General features: G+C 40.8%; 1 protein-coding gene across 2 annotated transcripts in view; it reads right to left on the reverse strand.

Annotated features, from left to right (window-relative positions):
- The window catches only part of FAM13A (family with sequence similarity 13 member A), a 135,290-nt gene that overhangs the window by 100,392 nt on the left and 15,572 nt on the right, over positions 1-19,326 (reverse strand). For both annotated transcript variants that reach the window (XM_050895361.1, XM_050895360.1), the window contains exon 5: positions 7,753-7,912. In XM_050895361.1, the coding sequence (XP_050751318.1) occupies positions 7,753-7,912 (160 nt within the window). The remainder of the gene's footprint in view (positions 1-7,752; positions 7,913-19,326) is intronic.

Here is a 19,326-nt window from a genome sequence, read left to right on the forward strand (position 1 = left end):
TGTTCCCTTTAAATGTGCTAAATCTTAGCAATTTTATTCCCATAATGTGTTAAAATGAAAATATTGTTGGTGAAATTCTAGCTAAAGAAATATCAGCATAATCATTTATTACTTTATAGAGTTTAGCATTAACATATTTGTGTAAATATTCAGGATTGCATCTAGTAACACCACAAGTGACAGATTTACAATCTCGTGAATGCTTTAATGAACTTCAAGAGCAGAAACATTCTGTTTTAATAATACATATATGGAGCTGTCAAAAACAGCAGAGCTAGAAGCACTGGAAAGCTATTTCAAAATTACACAAGGAATTGTTCGGGGATCATCTGATTTTTTGCTTGCCCCTCTGAATCACAGCCTAAACATAACCGTCCTCCTCGCTCCAGATTGAATCTGCTATAGGTGAAGGGTTTGGAAGCTTATAAACTTTCCCCTACAAATCTCATATTGCTCATTTCCTGTCAGCTCACATCTTAAAATGTCGTTCTGGCTGAATCACTATATAACCTTACTATAAACATGCCCATCTGCTCACGGGTGGACAACTGCAAAGTGAATTCTAGCTGAAGAAATACTAAACAGGAAACCAGAGACAGACTTCCACAGGTGCTCCTTCTCCTCATGCACTTTCCACCCATCTTCACATCTCCCATGTGAACCCACTCCTACCCTTGGGGGCTCCCTGGCCCAGGCAGGAGAAAACTGGCGTGACTTGCCCAAATAAGGGGATACTGAACGAAACAGAAACGTTTGTTGAGACCTTCAGAAAGGTTTTTCAAAGGAGATCAGTTCCCACTGCCTCCTGATGGGAAAGAATTAATCCAGTACTGAAAGCTGACCATTAACACGATGCTAAAATGGTCCCAGACATGAAAGAAGAATAAAGGAAACTATCTAGACCCTGCAGGCTTAGCCAGGGCAGCATAACATGGATTAGAAGCGGATGCCTTCTTTCCTGACGTAAATGAGGGATTGGTCTCATGTCTGCTGAATGTATAACCATGGGGCCAGAGCACTGAGGTGGCAGGGGAGGGTGACTTATTTAGGGGGAGCCCCCTCAGCCATGGAGTTGGTGAGTTCTCAGCAGTTTCTCCTGGATCTTGTCAAGGGATTAGATCCTCACGCTAAGGTATTTAAGTGAAAACAGCTGAGGAACGGAAAGAAATATTTATTAGTGAAGATCTTGCTTTACTCATCTGGGGAAATAATCCGAAACATCGTGGCTTTCAATGGAGATGGAGCTTTACAACTGACTGCAAAGGGAGCAAAGTCAAGCCCAGACGGATAACTTTTTGACCATCTTACCTTTCCTACCTCTCCTCAGGGATGAAAGGCTCAAATCCTACCAAGGGCTGAATGATCTGGTCTGAGTGTTCAACCGGAAGGAGAAAGCAAGCACTCCACTTTAAAATAGTGCCACCAAAGTCAGCTGGAGCACTCTCCTTGACATAAAAAACGCATTTAGGGGCTTGCCTGGCTGGGTTGGGCACCACACACTTTGCACACACCAAGCACCAACAGATGCAAGCGGTGGGTTGCTTGTCTCTTTAGAAGTCTAACAGCAGGCTTGCAGAACACGGCGCATGCACTTTTGCTGCTATTTAAAGTACAAAGAACTATTTTGCCAACGAATCCTCCCAATTGAAGTGGCAGCTTTTGTTAGAAGACTGGAAACAAACAGGATAAAAATGCAAGAAGTTAACTGCATCTAAAATAAAAGGGTTGGCTTGAAACTATTAGTTTTTGCAGAAGCCAGCAAGAAACCAATTTCTGTAGCTCTTCAGGGAGCGAAATCTGCCTGTTCAGAGGTCATCAGGATGCACCTACATTATATTCACAATGTTGAAATTGCACATTTATAATTTTACTTGACTTTGTAACTTCAATTTTTAATTTAATTTTAATGTTATAATTTTAATTTGATAAATGGACTTGCTTTCTCTTCTGCATCAGGTGTACAGGGCTATATATTCTACCACCCAGAGGGGGAAGAAAGGCAAAAACCTTTTGCATTCCTGTCCCAAATATGTAATCAAGCTAGGAACAGCCTTACATCCTCATCATGCCAGTGCTTGTGTTCCAGTGCAAACATTTATGTGCTCTGAGCTGAGTGGTTCTTAAAACTAGAAGTGCTCTGTCAAGAAGGCATTAGAGGGAAAAGGTGAAAAAAAATAGAAAAAAAAATAATCTTGTAACCCTGCATGACTAGGTAACAGGTTGTATGTTTTATTTGAAGACAATACTGAGCTAAAAACATCATACTACTGAAGATGACATGTTTCACCTGAAACCAGTGGAAGGGGTAATTCCAGAAATCTCCCAAGAGTGAGTCTCATAATAGTTTGCCTGCCCAGATTTCCCTTGCCACTTGAACTAAATAAAAATCCTTTTCACTGACTATCTTTGATCATTAGAGAAGCCTAATCACTGTTATTCAAAGGTCCCATTTCATTACAGTTGTAACAATACACCACTGGCTAGCTATACTACATAGGACTATATGCAGCTGCAGTTCGAACAGCACTTTAAGATCTTTGGAAATGAAAGGTCCTCATTCAAAATTATTATTTTTCTTGTTACTGTAGGTTTTATAAACCTATTTATTCAAGAAGATGATAAAATTGGCAATACTGCAACTCAAGACTGACTAATCTTTCATTACATGAGTTATCACTCAGTTTAGTGCCACAAAAATCTATCAGGACCATACCTATACACACTAGGAATTCTGTTCCAAAGCAAAATATAAACAACATTTTATTATAATACCCTGACACTTATAATGTGATAAATGCACAGCAGTGCAGATATACTGTCAGAGAATTAATTGTTCACACGTAACACTGCCCAAGAAAAAATAGCTATTTGTGATCCTGAAATCTGAACACAGAGCAGATAGCTAATCAGAACACTTAACCCACTTTGCCACCCATTTCTCTCTAACTAGCAGAGTCTATTGATCAACAGACTGAGACTCTTCCAGACCTTCACTGAGTTAGGAAATTGAACTGAAGCTTGGATAAAAGTCTTAAGAATCGTAATAATAGCTGGCTGCAAAGGAGACCTGTAAACCCCAACAAACCCCAACTTATTTTGGAATTTAAATTAAAAAAAAAAAAAAAAAAATCAAACCCTGTAATTCTTTTATGGGAAGGAATTTCCAAATATATATATATATTTCTGAAGAAAGTACGTGTTATACTTCCACCTGCTGGCCACCTGCCTGGAAGATCATATGGATCTCATTCCACTACGTGAAGTGAGAAACTAATGAAGTCCTTCCAGGCAAAGCATCAGGAACCTCACAGTTCAATTTCCCATTGAAATAGAAACTATTCCAAGATAAATTTTCTATTTTGTGAAAATTTCATGTTTTGTTAACATAAGGTTTCCAAAGAAAAACTCCCCACCATTTCTAACTATAATCCTACCATATGCTTGAGCAATGAGCAAGAGGAGGCTTTACAGTCCTGAGAACAAAGCATGGACTGGAATGCAGCTCGCAGAGATTTCCAGCTCCCTTACTTTCTGAATTATGATCCACTGAGAAAGCAAGCTAAGAAATCCCTTCACCTGGCACAACTTGTCTTTCCCAATGACTGAGCAATCTTTGAAAGAAGAAATATAACTGGGGTGAAGGTGTTCCTGTGCCTCCTCAGTGCACATACGCAGCAAGAGCAGTAGTTCAACTACCAACAGCCCTACAGAATCACATCTCTTTCCCATCTCTAAAATTTATTAACTTTCGGCTTCCTTAAACAGATTTTCTTTAAGTGGCCGCTATCTGTACTTGATTGAAATGCTCTAACTCCTCCTGGAAGTCTGTAGCATTGTGGATTTCCCCTAGCTATGACCAACATGATAGACAAGATGCAACTTGCTCCACTTGAGCTGTTTTTCCTTTCCAATACACTGCTCAAAGAGAAGCTTGATGCTTTCACAATTTTATCTGAATGATCCATATATTCTTATTTTCATTTTAAAAGAGCAGTACTTCCTGCTTTTAAAAACCCACTGATTTTATGACCAAACTGTGGGAAAATCTTAAGATATCTGGACCATGAAGTGTCAGGAGTCATGCAAGTTCAGGAAAATGGTAAACATGACCAAGCACATGACAGGAGGTACATTCCCATATTGGGATGGGAAGGCATGAGCCACTACTCCCCTGTTTCTGGGTATTTGCTCAAAATTAATGATTTAGGGTTGATGTCAACTTAAAAAAGATGATTATGAGTGGATGATATGAAGCAACAGGCACCCAAGCCATCTAAAGAACTATCCAAGACTGCAGGGAGAAATAATATTCTCGCAATACCTTCAGACACTAACTAAAGGCAGGTTTCTGTTTTTCCAGTTGAGATTTCAGCACCAAAGTTAAGAGCCTGAAGCCATAAAAAAGAGGTAAGAAAAAGCAGGGCTAATTTTGTAACGCAGTAAGCTAGAAAGGCATACTAGAGCACTGAGAGAAGTGCATTGTTCCATGTTGTACTTTTTGATGTCCTTCCTTATTTTTTTAAACCACTGTCATTGGGTTTCAAATTTTGATTCAAGTTAGTCTTTCTGCAAATTTGTGGCATTCTTCTCCCTGTACAAGAAGTTTCATGCTTATAGGTGCTCTTTCCAAACTCTTAAGAAACACCTGGATCAGTACCGATGGCTTTGACCATCATGAGGTTAATCTCTTAACACAACGTAAAAATTAATTTCTTCCTGTAAGTACCTCTACCCACATTTTGGGAACCTTACCTTTGGGTAAGGCTAACAGCAGCATTCCAACCAAAAGGAGACATTAATGCTTGTCTAGGAAAAGTGCCTCAATAAGCCCTAGCTCCAAACTACACACTCAGGAGAACACATAAAAGGCAGGTCACATTACCACAAGCACTGTACTAACCTAGAGGAAAAATTATCTCCACATTCAAGAACATAAAAGAAAGGATGGCAAAGATATATGTGCTGTGGAGGGGCTACAGCATGTGTGCACAGTGACTGGAGGTGACAGAAGGCCATGTATCAAGAGTGCTGGAGCTTTTGCACTTCACTACAGACTGCCAGCCCTTTCTCTGGAGCAGGAATGAAGGGCTGACTACAGGAGGAATAGTGGGACAGGGCTGTGAGAATTCAGGAGAAAAATGTAAACATGGAAAAGTGAGAAAGGAGAGAGAGTGAAGGCAATCATGGGAAAGGTAGCAGTGTAGTGACTCAGGGTGAAACACTGGCAATACAGTGAGTGATCTGGGGAAAGGGACGACAGAAATACCCCAGAAGGAAGCGAGTGAGGTCATCTAAATCTCCCCTCCTCACCCTCTTGCTGGTCACAATGTAAAAGCTAAAAAGGCCATTTAGATGAATGCAGCTGAGTTTGGTAAAGGGCAGGTCCTCATTTTCTTCCTTTTCCTTGCTGTCTGCTCCCCTATGGCACCATGGTTCATGCTTGAATGCAACATCCTTAAAATAAACAGGGCCTCAGTTTAGGAGAGCGTTGTCCTGAGCAGCCTACATTTTTCACTCCTTCCTACAGGATTACTTGGCAAATCTCTCTCCAGCTACCTGTAGATACCAATTCATCAATGGCTTTTCAAGAAGCAGTAACTTTGCTTATAAATGGTTTGCTATTTTCTGGACACTGTGATCAATTCTCTGAGGCATTTGTTCTTTTATGACACAGATCAGCTAGCTCCTACTGTATTTAACAGTTCACGCATTAGCAAACTAGCCATCACTTTTCTCTACTGAATCTCATTTATTATCACTTGCTTTTCTCTTTGAGTGCACCATCTCTAATTTATTATACAAATTGGCTAGGATAGGGGATATCTGCTACAATACAAGGAAAGTAACCTTTGGGAATGGTATAAAGCATCCGTTCAAAGAGCCACCTGACAAATTTCAACAAGCACTTCTTATGTAGCTTTGCTGCATGAAGTTAGATGCTCGTATTTCTTGTGTTTGAGTATTTCTCTTGGTTAAGCTAGAAAGCTTCCCACCCAAATTAGATGGACAAAGAACAAGGTCAAATTTTTGCAGCCGACTGCCAGCAGAATTTGGAAGCTATCAACAAGATCCAAAGACACAAACACAATGTACGCCCTTGTGTTTAGGCATGGCTCATTCCTCTCAGGCAGTCACCTGTCTCCTGAGGCAGAGAGATGGGCAATATTTTTCATCTCACCTGCGTAACTATATCTTTCAGGCTATTTTGTTGGAGTAATTCTGGTTGTCACCGTGTACTTTGATAGCTCAGATCTCTGAACTGCTGTGGGAAATCTCCCAGGTCTCCACCTTTGTCCATTCCCAATTACTATTAAGTCCTTAGAAGTGAAAGACTATCTTGGCTTTTGCAACTGGCTGAGGCTTGAAGGAGATGGAGACATATCTGAAGCCCTTCTGGGCTCTTTAAAGTACCATGTCTTTTTACAATTACGTTCTTCTTAACCTGTTTTTTTTTACTGAAGTGACCATTAGCTGCTAAACATCAGTCTCATCTGCCAGGCAGATCATTTCCATTACCCAGAAGTCACTGTGACTTCAGTAACATACATTAGGGAGGACACTGCAAGTCATCAGTCATTCTATCTCCTTCCACAGAAGCATTTTAGGTGAATGTTAGTAACAGCTAAAAGACTAAACAGCTAAAGACTTTCTGACTGATTCATCACGTAAGAAAGCAACCAACCCTTCTAAAGGCAGCTGGGTCCGACTCATACAGATTGCCCTGCAGTTCAGATTCAACAGACGCTCCTGTGATACACTGCAAAGGCAGAAATGTTTTCAGCTGATTTCACTTGACTGGCAGAACTTGACCTCACACCAAACTTCTTGTTCTGTCAAGGTCAAAGACACTATATTTTTATAACTTATTTTCTGACAATTTCCATTCCAGCCAGTGAAGGCTACGGTGATTTTATCAGTGGGAACTTGCAAAACCCTACCAAAGGAAGGCATGTAGTTCAACCCTCTCAAACTCAAGAGCTCACACCTTGAAAAGGAGTAATTATCTGCACAGCTAACACACAAAAGGAAACGAGGCAATTGCAAACCATCCTCACGACCATTTCCTGCACAGACTTGAGGTTGCTTCCTGTAGTAGAGATGGCACAAGCCAGAACAAGGCACTTTTGGCTGCCCCACTTATTTTTGTCGACTTTTTCTGAACTTTAGAATCCTTTGATGTTACACACATGCCCTCTTCCCACCAAAGGTATAATACTTTAATTATATCACTTTTCTTTAACAGCTCCAATGTACTTTCTTCAAATAGTAACTACTATTTAATGCTTCTCTTCAAGTGCACTCAGAAATGGCTGTTCTGAGTCAGAACACATGATTTTTAAATTCAGGTACGTGTTCGAGACAAGCAGACTTCATAGTGGCAAAGGCTAGAGACCTCATACTGTCCTAAAGTATGAAAGTTCATCATCACTGATGTACACCATGTCAGAAAGCCTGAATACTTCCTAGAATTATTCTGCCTCCTCATTTAAAAACATTTAAATTTTAGTGAATATATTTCCTATATAAATAACAGTGAATAGCTAACAAAGAATAAAGATGTTTAACAGAACCAACTTCCAGACTAGTAATGAAAATTAGCCTATCAGCAGAATCAATTTGTAAACTGTATACCAGTCAATAACACAGAACATTGTTACAACGGTGCCTGCCTCCCACTTACCTAAAAGATTTCTGAATTGAAGGCTGCAGTATTAATTTGCTATAAGAAAATGAAGTATGAGAGATACTCACTTTTACCAAAATAATTCTTGCTAGCTCTTCACATACAGGCTTTTCTTCATCCTTCTTCAAACCTTCCAATTCAAACAAGGTATTGTAATTTTCCAGCATTTTTGTCATTATCTTGTTGCAGATCTCCTGTTCTTTTATACCTTCAAATCCAGAGGGCACGCTAAAATTGGACAGAACAAAGCAGAGTGTTATAGGTACTCAATATACAAAAGCTCCTGCACAGACTCTCTGTAACATTTCAGTTGTGGATCCAGGCTGGCTAGCAGGCACAGGAAACTGTCTTGGAAAGGAGGATTGTGTCTATGGTGGTAACAACTATCATGGTTTATTTGCAGGTTTTCTTACCAGTATCAAATACCATATCTGTTGGTCAAACTATCTACTCCACAGAATCTACGTAGAGATCTAATTGAGACAACCACCAAATGAGATACCACCTACTTTGCTAAAAGTTGGGTTAATGACTGCAACACAATCAGCACGAGGCATTTAAATGCTCTGAACTGTTAATGGGAAGAGTCAGATTCCTCCAAAAAGTGGTCTGTGATAACCTCAAAGGTATACAAGAAGGATGAGTCAAAAAATTAAAGAAAACCCACATGCTGAGCAGAACACAAAAAGTAAAAGTTAAGCAAGATCTTCGCAGCTTCAGGTGACCCCAATGCTGTACACCAGATTTCTTAATCTAATTTTTGAGTTGCCATTTCTTTTGAAAGTAGGCTCATAACTCACAGGGCTTTTTAAAACATGGAGATGGAGGCTGCCTTCTGCAGAACAGCCTAAAAGATTCATTAAAAAAAAAAAACAAACCCAACAGGTTCCTAACCTCCACTTTCTGGGAGAATAGCCAACTACTTGGCTGCAGAAGAAGCAACTTCTTGCTCTCTTTAAACAGGCCCCTGGGCAACGAGGAATTGCTTGCCACAGACCTTAAAGGCACACACAAATGAAAAGGCAAGATACTGATTTGGAAGAAGCGTTGTATTCCAGTCTATGCTCCTTTGCCTTCCTTATGTGTTTCACACAACTCTGTCATGTGGTAAAAAATGCATATTACTCACAACAGAGCACACAATTCATTGAAGCATCTAATGATCATCTTTTGGAATGTAGGCTTTCTGTATGTTTTATTGGACTCTGGTGCCCAAAACTGACTTAAATTCTGTTTTAATGCAAAAGTAAGATCTCTGAAGAATCTTCTTCAGCATTTAAAATACTTCTCCAGTCATCCAGTGTTTCCCATTGTACAGTACTTCCAGCAGACACACTCTCCTCTCAATAATCCAAAGTGGCTGCAATGGATGTGAATTTTCTAAGGACCTTACAACACGGCAGAGACTGCAGATCAGGAGGTACAGAAAACAGGAAAGATTTAAAGGGAAAAAGTAGGGGAGCAAAAACCAGAAACAAAAAAAGTTTCAAGTATTTTTTGGCTGAGGACAACTAGTGGTTGTATGAGAGGAAAAAACAACCCAAACCCCCAAAAGTTAAACAAATGCCATCTGAGCTATTTTACAGGGATGTAACTTGAAAGTAAACCACTGTTTACTATAACGAGCAAATTAAAATTTACAAATAACTATCTACTGTAAAACTGTAACTGTAGTTTATTGGGGCCAGATATGCATTTCAACAAGGCTCTGAAAACAGATGCTCCCAGAAATTTGCCATCAAAAAGTGCCTTCTTGTAGGGGTTGCATGCTACTGATCCTTCTCAATATTTTACTCTCTGCAGTACATCTACCTGTCAACAGGGGGAGGATCCCACTGCAGCAGAATGCATCTTTGTAAGCTCCAGAAGAGAATCTTTACTGCTGTTATTTCAACATTCAATACATGCTAGAGTTGCAGGACCTGAAGTTTAAAGGAATTGGTTTATTTTACACTGCAGAACATTGCCAACTCTAAAATGGGTCAGTCTCAGCTGGTTGATTTCATTAGTGTGGAACCTGGCCTCAGACTAAACAAAGAAAAAATGGGACAACTTCTATTGATGGATGTGCATGTATACTTGGGCCAGTTCACTTTAAAGAATGTCACATATTCACTAGAAGATAGTAACTAGCCTGAATAAAATAAAGTGTATGTATGCAATAGGCCCATGCAACCATCCTGATTTAAGGCAACCCCTCTTCCCATGCTAAATGATGTGCTCCAGAGTTGGCATGGCACAGAGCTTGCTTGATAATTCAGACAAATCCTGACTGTTACCTTTCTGATGTGTTTCTCCAAAACAGGGTACCACTTAAATAAGCGTGGCACCCCTATGAACCTCATTCCTAGGAAATGGACTGAAAACGTACTAGAGCGAGTTCAAGTCAAAATAAAGACTCCAGATAGCTTCAATGAGTTTTAGAGCAGAACCTTCACCTAAACCACATCTGCTGGGAACTACAGCCAACACCTCCCTACTGGCAACAGCTAACACCAAAAAACTCTTCCTGCTTGAAAAACAGTCCAGCCTGTAAAGTTTCCACAAAGCACACAAACAATATTTAATTTCTGCACAATTCCATGGCTTTCTTGCCCTCCCTTCCCCACATTACTTTGTCAGTTAAACTTTATTAAATCAAATCTGTGAAAAGTTCAACATCTTATTCTGAACAATTCTGTACATGTATGGTGAGATGCATATGCAGAACACAAGGCTAAAGCTCATCGCTTTAGTCTTTTTTATCACCCCTCTCTGAATGTAACCAAGCAGAGCAGCATGAATTGTTTTATTTTAATGGCAGTGTAACATACTTTATCCATTGCCATCTCTCTGCCACTTAAACACGCATATTTTACAAAGTTTCTAATTTATTTTTTCCTTTAATTGCTGTTATTAGACCTCCATCATGGCAAGAACTATTATACTCTTTGAGCTATCCATCGTGACCTTTTCCTTGCAATAAATCTTCAGCTCAGCATATATAAGAAATTTAGATTATGAGCACGCACCACCCTGCATATTTATACAAGTTAAAACCCATCTGTTGCCACACTGCATGATCCACCAGTCTGGTCAGACTTTTCTGAAAATGTGTGTAAAAAAAGAATATCTTACTTTAGCCTTTCTTTGTCTGAAAAGTCGTGATATCTAAAAATTTCACTTCAACTCACTAGAAAAACCCAGTCCTATGAGAAAGTATTCTCTCACACTACCACTTTCATGATCCACACCCTACTCCTTGGAAATTTTTCATATTCTTTTGTGAAGACCTTGTTAAAACATTACAGTAAAACTGTGTTCATAGTCATGGTTCCTTTATGTCTAATTTGCATGTTAATTAGGCATTATAACTGTGTTGCTTTTAGAGTTAGACACACGTCTTACTCCAGCTACAAAATCCTCAATGGCAGGACTTGATCCCCTTGTAGCCACGTATGTATGAACTACTTCAGTAGCAGCACCAGAAACAGCAGCAGAACATCAGCTTCACTACCAGAAACACATTTTCTAGAAGGGAGGCATAAACCTCTAATTTCTGTGGTCATTTCTAGAAGAAAAAGCGTTGATGGGTTCAGGTCTATCTTAGAGATTTGAGCTGGAAAACTCCCACTGAGTTCTCACAGTAGCTTGCAAAGTCATGATCAGATACATAGCATAGGCAGTGACAGAAGCAAATTCTCTTGTCCCCCCCTTAGATTCCTTGGACACCCTGCCCTCCCCAGAGAGACGCCCAGAGTGATCTGTGCGCAAAGCACAGCGGCTCCACATTAAGTATTTGGAAAAAATGTACTTTGTCTAAACAAGGCACCAGCATTAACAGTATCTGACTCAGTCAAGCAGGGCCGAGGGCAAAGGTGCATTAGTACCACAAGTTTTACAGGATATAAAAGATTGAAATTATTGGTGCAGCCACTTTAAAGCAGAAAAAGCAGTAGTTCTCAAAGTTAAAACATTACTTGGGAACAGGATCAAGTCGTTAGCCCTTCATTTCAACATACGACACCCAGCAGTATTTCACACTCATGGACAATGTCCTACCAGCATGCCTGGCCCCTGGCCCACCCACCGCAACTCCATGCCACTCATGTCCATGTAGCCCCATGCTCACTTGTTCTTTGGGTTCTTCCAGACCACTTTAAGCCAAGAGTGTGTCTTCTTCCATGGCGATGCTCAAAAAAGCTAGTCTCAAACGAGTTAAACCACATCAAAGCCCTGTGTCACAACTCTTACTCAGAACCAAAGTGACCTGAGGTCAGATTAACTCACTGTGAAAGAATTACCTACATTTCACGCGTTAGTTAAATGAATTTACCTCAGGGTCCCTGTAAACAAGCTGTAACAGGCTAAATGCAGAGCGGGCTTAGGAGACAGCGAATCTCCAGACTCTACTGAGAGTGGTGCAGTAACACATCCAAACATGACTGCATCCGGCACGAGATAGGCATCACTACAAGGCTCTGTCACCATCCACCACACTTGAGAAATTTGCTTCAAGTGGAAACGAGGGCCAGGAGGACTTGGGATGTAGTCATCTGCCTGCAATGAGCTGGACTGAGATCACCAAACTGATTTCCCCAGGCAACAACTGCCGACAGCTCCCTGTCACAACCGAGAACCAGCCATTTCCATGTGAAACGGTGCATCTCATTACAAATTCCCGACGGTGTTCGACCCCGCCCTGTCTGAGATGAAGAATGCACATTACCATTTCCTTAAGTGGCTTTGCAAAAGGAGCTTGCATGGAATGACAGCACTGTAATCCTAATTTACAAACCACTGAGGGCTACATGCTCTGTCTTCTCTGACTGGTACTTTTGCTGTTTGTACAGTACCTTTTGTAGAGGAGCACCACAAAGTCACCTTAGCATTCTCCTAGGGGATCCCGCAAGAAATGAAGGGACTCAGAGGACAGGGAGCACTACATGGGTTTTTTGTTTCTCCAGCCCTTGCAAAACATTTTCATTAGTACCTCAGATGCCCATGAGCCCCTCAACAAGCACGACTGAGGATTTTGAGAGCAGAGCTGCAGTAATCTTTAGAGGTTACAACTTCAGGCAGTCTGCTCTGTCCCTCCAGACAGATGTTACTGCGTCTATAACAGATGTGACCTCATGGCCACAACTTGGCCCTGTACTTCAGCTGATGAAAGTGATTTGTCTTAACATACTGGACCACAAACTGGTGCAGCTGAAAAACAGGCACATATTCGTGCCTGCAGACTCTTCTGTAAGATCAGAGGCTAACAGGTAGCTAAAGATACAGCAACACTAACTTGAAGCAGGTGTTCATCTCAGTGTGTGTGACTCATTTACATGCTCTGCATCATTTACAGACTTATGTCTCACCAGTTTGGGCCAAATGCAAGGACATATCACTATTGAGATCTTACAGAAGTGTCTTAGCTTCTGAGGCACTGGAGAATCCCATGAGGTATCTAACTGCCTACCTTTTAAAATCTGTTCCAGATGATCTCCTGTAACATCAGATTTAGGAGCCTAAGTCAACTCAGTAATTCCCTCTCTATCTACACTACTTGCAGTAGATGCATAATGCAAAATGCAGGCGATGCAGGTAACCCAAAGCAGTTAGAGCGATGCTGCCACAAAGACTTCACAGACTGGCTTCATTTATATGCAAAATCTTTTGCTCCAGCAAAAGCTCCATTTTTCATCAGGAAAGTGCAGTGTTAGTAGGCGTCTTTGAAAGTGTGACCTCCACAAAGGGAGACAAAGGGCAGTCCATAGCCTAACACCCACTCACAAAGGGCATCACTCTCATCTCCAAACACTTCTAAACACAGGCTCTTCAAAAATGCTCCTTGTGATTGTATTTGAGCTGTATTGTTGAGCTCAAACACCATTTTGTTTTGCACATATTAGGAGAAAGTTCTTCACTAAGAGGGTGGCTGAGCACTGGAACAAGGTCCCCAGGGAAGTGGTCATGGCCCCAAGACTGTCAGTGTTCAAGAAGCATTTGGACAACATTCTTAGATACATGGTTTAACTTTCAGGTTGCCCTGTGTGGAGACAGGAGTTGGACTTGATGATCCTCGTGGGCCCCTTCCAACTCAGAATATTCTATGATCGTAGTTTTTCCTGTGAAACTGCTCCTCCACTTAAATTCTGGGTATATGCTTTATTTCCGATCCTCAATCAAGATCAGAAGAAAGAACATTTTCATCCCAGAGCAGTAACTTATTTTCATGGAGTTTTTCAACCAAAAACCAAACCAAAACACAAACAAACAAACCCCCCAAAACCAAAACATAGAGCATTTTCTATTGAAATAATCACTATTCCTACAGAAATAATCACATTTCATTCAGGAGATGAAATAGGAAGTATCGTAACACCTGACACTGGACAGATCATAAAAGAAAAACTTTCTCAACTGAAACTTTCAGGGGTGGGTGTTCACTAGAAGAACGGAAGACTTGAGATGGAATTTGGCCAGAACACCCCTCCACTTATGAAGAGAGCAATGCATCTTTAGCAATCTTCAGTTTATTTTACATATAGGCAATTCAATGGACTCCAGATGACAAAGCTGAGCACACAACAGAAAAGAAACAGGAGAAGAAAACATAAAAATATATCACAGAGAGGCTTGGCAATACAGTCCCTTATGCACTTCCCAAAGAGGAGGCAAGCACTCATAAGTATTTAATATAACTACGGATGAGAACTTTTATGGCCTTCCTATATTATGCTTGATGCTTTAAAGTTGCATCATAGGGTGTAGCATACTGAATTCTTATGAAAAACAACTCCTTTACCGTGCTGGCAAATGCAGTATTTTCAATCTATACAAACCCTGTAAGAAAGGTTATGTTGCATGCTCCAATTTGCAATAATGAATGTTAGAACAACAATTTTCAGTACGCACTTTGACCCCAATCCTGGACGCACATTTGTTTTTAAGACTGATGCAGGATTGGGACTGCACTGCCTGAAAACAAAGTCCATTCACATAATGTTTCAAAGGCCAATATTACTCACTGAGGAGTTCTAGTTCAGCCCCTCTGCTTTCACGTCAGCTTCATATACCCAATCTGTGTAGGCTCCAAGGCTGCTAGAAACCAAGGTAAAGACATTCATGCAGAACTTCAGATCAGATTTTAATTCTTACAAATTCAGCAACACATTGGAAATCTCTTTGAATCTCTGAAACACCTACAGCTACCCTACAGACGATCTACATTTTCTCCATACCTAAAGACAACCTACCTTTTCTCCATACCTAATGCTTTCTTGTACAACCCTTCAGGTGACTTCTGTTATGTAGTCATCTGTCCTGGTTTCGGCTGGGACAGAGTTAACTCTCTTCTTAGTAGCTGGTACAGTGCTGGGTTTTGGATTTAGTGTGAGAATAATGTTGATAACACGCTGATGTTTCAGTTGTTGCTAAGTAGCGCTTATGTTAAGCCAAGGACTTTTCAGTTTCCCATGCTCTGCCAGCAAGCAGGTGTGCAAGAAGCTGGGAGGGAGCATAGCCGGGGCAGCTGACCTAAACTAGCCAAAGGGGTATTCCATACCATGGAACATCATGCCCAGTATATAAACAGGGGGAGTTGGCCGGGAGGCACGGATTACGGCTCTGGCATTGGTCAGCGGGTGGTGAGCAATTGCATTGTGCATCACTGTTTCCCCCCCCCCCCTTCCTTTTTTTGTTATATTCCTTTTCATTACTATTATTATTATTATATTTCATTATTACTATTGTTAGTATTATATTTTACTTCAGTTATTAAACTGTTCTTATCTCAACCCACGAGTTTTACTTTTTTTTCCCTTTCCTCCTCCTCACCCCACTAGGAGGGGAGAGGGGGAAGTGGCTGCGTGGTGCTTAGTTGCTGACTGGGGTTAAACCACGACAGAAATAGCCGCATCTAACTCTAGCATTTTAACTGGACACCTGCATTTGCCAGCCACTTTTGGGGGAATGGAGCAATCCCTCACAACATGCTTAATCTATGTTGGAATGAGACACAGTCAGGTTAGTGAGGGCTTGAATGGTGGAGGCCACACACACAGATCATTCTTTGAGAGAGAGCTGCAAAAAAGGGTGCAAATGGATCCTCTGCTTACTCTGTAACTGTAACAGTACAGTTGTAACCTCACGTCTCTTACCATCCCAACCAAAGGACAGGATGGGTGCAGCAGCCCCTCTGATATCCAGCTCCAAGAGAGCAGAGAGGAGAAGAGAAAACCCAGCTGGTCCTCTCCTTCCTCTTCAGCACAAGCTGTGAGAGCCGAGCGGAGACACGCAGCAGGCCATAACTAAGGCTACGGCTCTACAGGAGCTGAAATTCAGGTCAACGGACAATAACTTCCTCCAAGAGTAACCTTGCTGCAAGTGTTAATACTCCACACAGATTAGCCCAGTGACAGAAAAGACAACTATTTATGTTCCTATACCTTCATGCTCGTTGTTCCTCAAGGGCTGTATTTCTCTGTATACTTGACCTTTGGCTTCCATCACAATAAATCTGAACAATCCAAATTGGAAGGAAACAGTGCACTAAATCTCAAATCATCATATTTTCCTTTTTCGAGCTGTTTGACCTTGCCCTTTACATTTTCCTATATCTTACATCACACTTCATTACAAGCAATGCAAATAGCCATTTTGTCCCCTCTTCTATTCATTAGAAATACGGACAGCACAAGATAACCTTTCATTAGAAAAGCACCAGTGCAGTTTGTCAAACAGCAAGTAAGGAAGCAAGGGAAGTAGTGGATAAGATAAAAGTAATAAGGGTTGAAAGTTTAGGAGATGAGATAAATTACAGAGAACCTGACGTAGAAAAATAGAATGAGATGAAGAGAATTATAATGAAGTCTAAATGTCTGGAAAGTGGTCCAACAGTGAGATTTATTCAATTGTTAAATAGCTTCAGTTATGGAGTAGGAGATAGTATGTTTAAATAGCTAAAATGTCACTAAAAATACCTTGTAGAAAGTAATCCTTCACTATCAGCAGATGGGCTTTATCTTCTCTGACACTGCATTAACTACACAGACTCCAACGTTGATTTTAGACGTGTGAATTTCTGACAGAAAAATCTCAGATATTCCTGCTTCAGCAGTGTAATTGCTGATAAGCTGGATGCTAAGCCTTCTTTCCTTGTCCCAGAGAAACACACCATACACTGCTCTAAATAAACAACGCAAAGTGAGATGAGTGTTCGCTTCAACCACCTGCTGATATTTAATTTCTGCAGCTAGTCTCTCTAGGGGCTGCCTGTAGCCAGTAGTAAGACAGCCCTTGCCAAGCAGGCTTCAGGCAGCCTTACTCTGGAGCTCTGAATTGTGTTCTGAGGATTTCTCTCTGGCTGCTTGGCCAACCAGCTGGCTAAGCCCAATGCCCAAAGTTCAGTGCTGCAAGTTCTTCCCTCCTATCAAATCTTTGTTGATACAGATGGTGACAGTTCCAGCAATTTAAGACTGCATCCATTAACACAGGAGAAAAGGGTATTTGAACTGCTGCTCACAATCTTTGTGTCTGGACCATAATCCTCAACTACCTTGAAAAGATCAAGATCTGATGAAAGACACAGCTGAATTACCAGATGGTGAAACTTAGTTTAAATAAAAATCTACATCTGTAATTCTGACATATTTGGGTCTTCAAAAAAATGCATTAGCCATTTGTTAAGTGTCAAGCCTTGCTTTCACTGCCTCTTTTGCTACATGAGCATTTATTTCAATGCGTGTCACAACTGCAGGGCTGGCTGCATTCATGTACAGCCACAAGAGCCCTTGTGTTTTCACCTCCAGTGAACTCTGCCTTTCTCAGTCTTCTGCAATCGAATGATGCGATTCTGCCCCTCTTACACACAGGCCCTGCACCTTACAAAAATTGTTACATCTTTTCTATGCCATCTTAGGAGCAGCAATCAGTTGAAGCAACAACTATGCAGCTTTTAAGAAGTATGCTTTGGTTTAATCTCAGGAATGCCAATTGCAATTCCAAACTGCAACTTTCTGCATTCTACACCAAAAAGTATGCAGAGCTAATTTTTAAACTTTCCTGAACAAAGTGATGAGAAAACTAAAAATTATTCTAATAGCCACTTGGGAGTTTCAGTCAGAGAGATTTAGCCATTGGACACAGATTATTCTAATTTATTTTGTTTGTTCTTAACTCTACTGATACATTTAGACAGAAATTCCCAAACTGCCCATACAAGTGTAATCTTGAAAAATTGTTTTGCTTTTCCTTGTCAGAAATTTGCAGTATTGTGCTTCCACTAACTCTCATATTCATGCGTTCCTGCATATACTACTGTCTTTTGAGTTTTCTTTCTTTTGGAGGGGAAAACAATTCTTTTCAAAATATGCTTTATCTTTTTGTACTAACCTAGCAAATGCTTTAATCCTGACATATTCACCTTCATCATCCATAAGCAACACCTGAAGATGAGGCAGCAGTGTAGTCACAAGGACAAGCTTTGGTTTAAATGTCTCATCTCTGCGTGTTCTCTCCCTAATTAATGGAAAAAGATAGGCTCCTTTAAAAAGAGAGCAGGCAGCATCTAGCCTAGGTATGTGGAACTGGCTCAATACATTACAAGGAACCTAATTTCTGTTTTCTCTCTTTAAAGAGGTCTACTTCTTTCCACTGGCTACAGAGAAAGCCTAGGGAGATAGTCTCCTTAGGCAATTAATCTAATCTAAGTCTCATTAGGCAACTCAGTATTATTCCAGAGCAAAATTTTACAAAGATCAATACAAATCTGACATTTGCTACAAGGTACTCACTTGTCTGTTTTTGCTGATATCACGCACCTTTCAAGACTGATGACTGAACTAAACTCCCTAAGTGTCTCCCATACCTTAGATGCCAGCCAGTGGCTATACTGCAGACAAGACCAGGGTGAAGATGCTAATGGTGCACTGCATTACAGCAGTGACTCAACAGAAACATTCTCAGTCAAGTGTGTTCTTACACCTGGAAATAACTGTTCTCGCTACTGCTGCAAGCTCCACGAGCATGTACAACATGTTGTCTTCACCAGAAGCACCAAGGAACTGGGCCCAAGGAAAGAAACTAGTAAAACTAGTGAGTCCAGTGAGAACTCTAAAGAGGCCAGTGGAACCCCATAACCTCCAGAGCAGTTTCTGAATATACCAGAAGGATAAAGAGTCCAGAATCATTAGCATCTTGAGGACAGAGCAGATCACAAGGCCAAATCTGCAGAGTATGCAGTATCCATCTCTAGAAATTATACAGCACCTGGGTAGGTGCATTAGGAGTCCTTTTCCCCCAGGTACCCTTTCTCAAAGCCTTCTGCAGAGAAGCATCCATATTATTTGATGGCAAAGGAAGAAAGCTGTATGAGCACAAGTCTCCTTGCACTTATACAGCCTGAAGGCCTTTCATTGTTATACTCCTGCTCTGCTGCCGACGCAGCAATAGAAAACTGACCAACTGTTTAGCAAAATAGCAAGAGGAGATGGGAGAGCAACTCAGCTCCCATTCAGCTCAAACAATAGCTTTAGCACTAAAATTTATCACAAAGCCCCAGTCATTGCCTCCGTTTGATCACCCTGACAAATTAGGGTTCTGAGCTACATTTCTGGCCATCTACTCCATTACATTCTCCGTCAACATATGGGGAAAAGTGAAAACTCCAA

The sequence above is a fragment of the Gymnogyps californianus genome, chromosome 4 (genome assembly GCF_018139145.2).
Source record: "Gymnogyps californianus isolate 813 chromosome 4, ASM1813914v2, whole genome shotgun sequence".
In the NCBI taxonomy this organism is placed as follows: domain Eukaryota; kingdom Metazoa; phylum Chordata; class Aves; order Accipitriformes; family Cathartidae; genus Gymnogyps; species Gymnogyps californianus.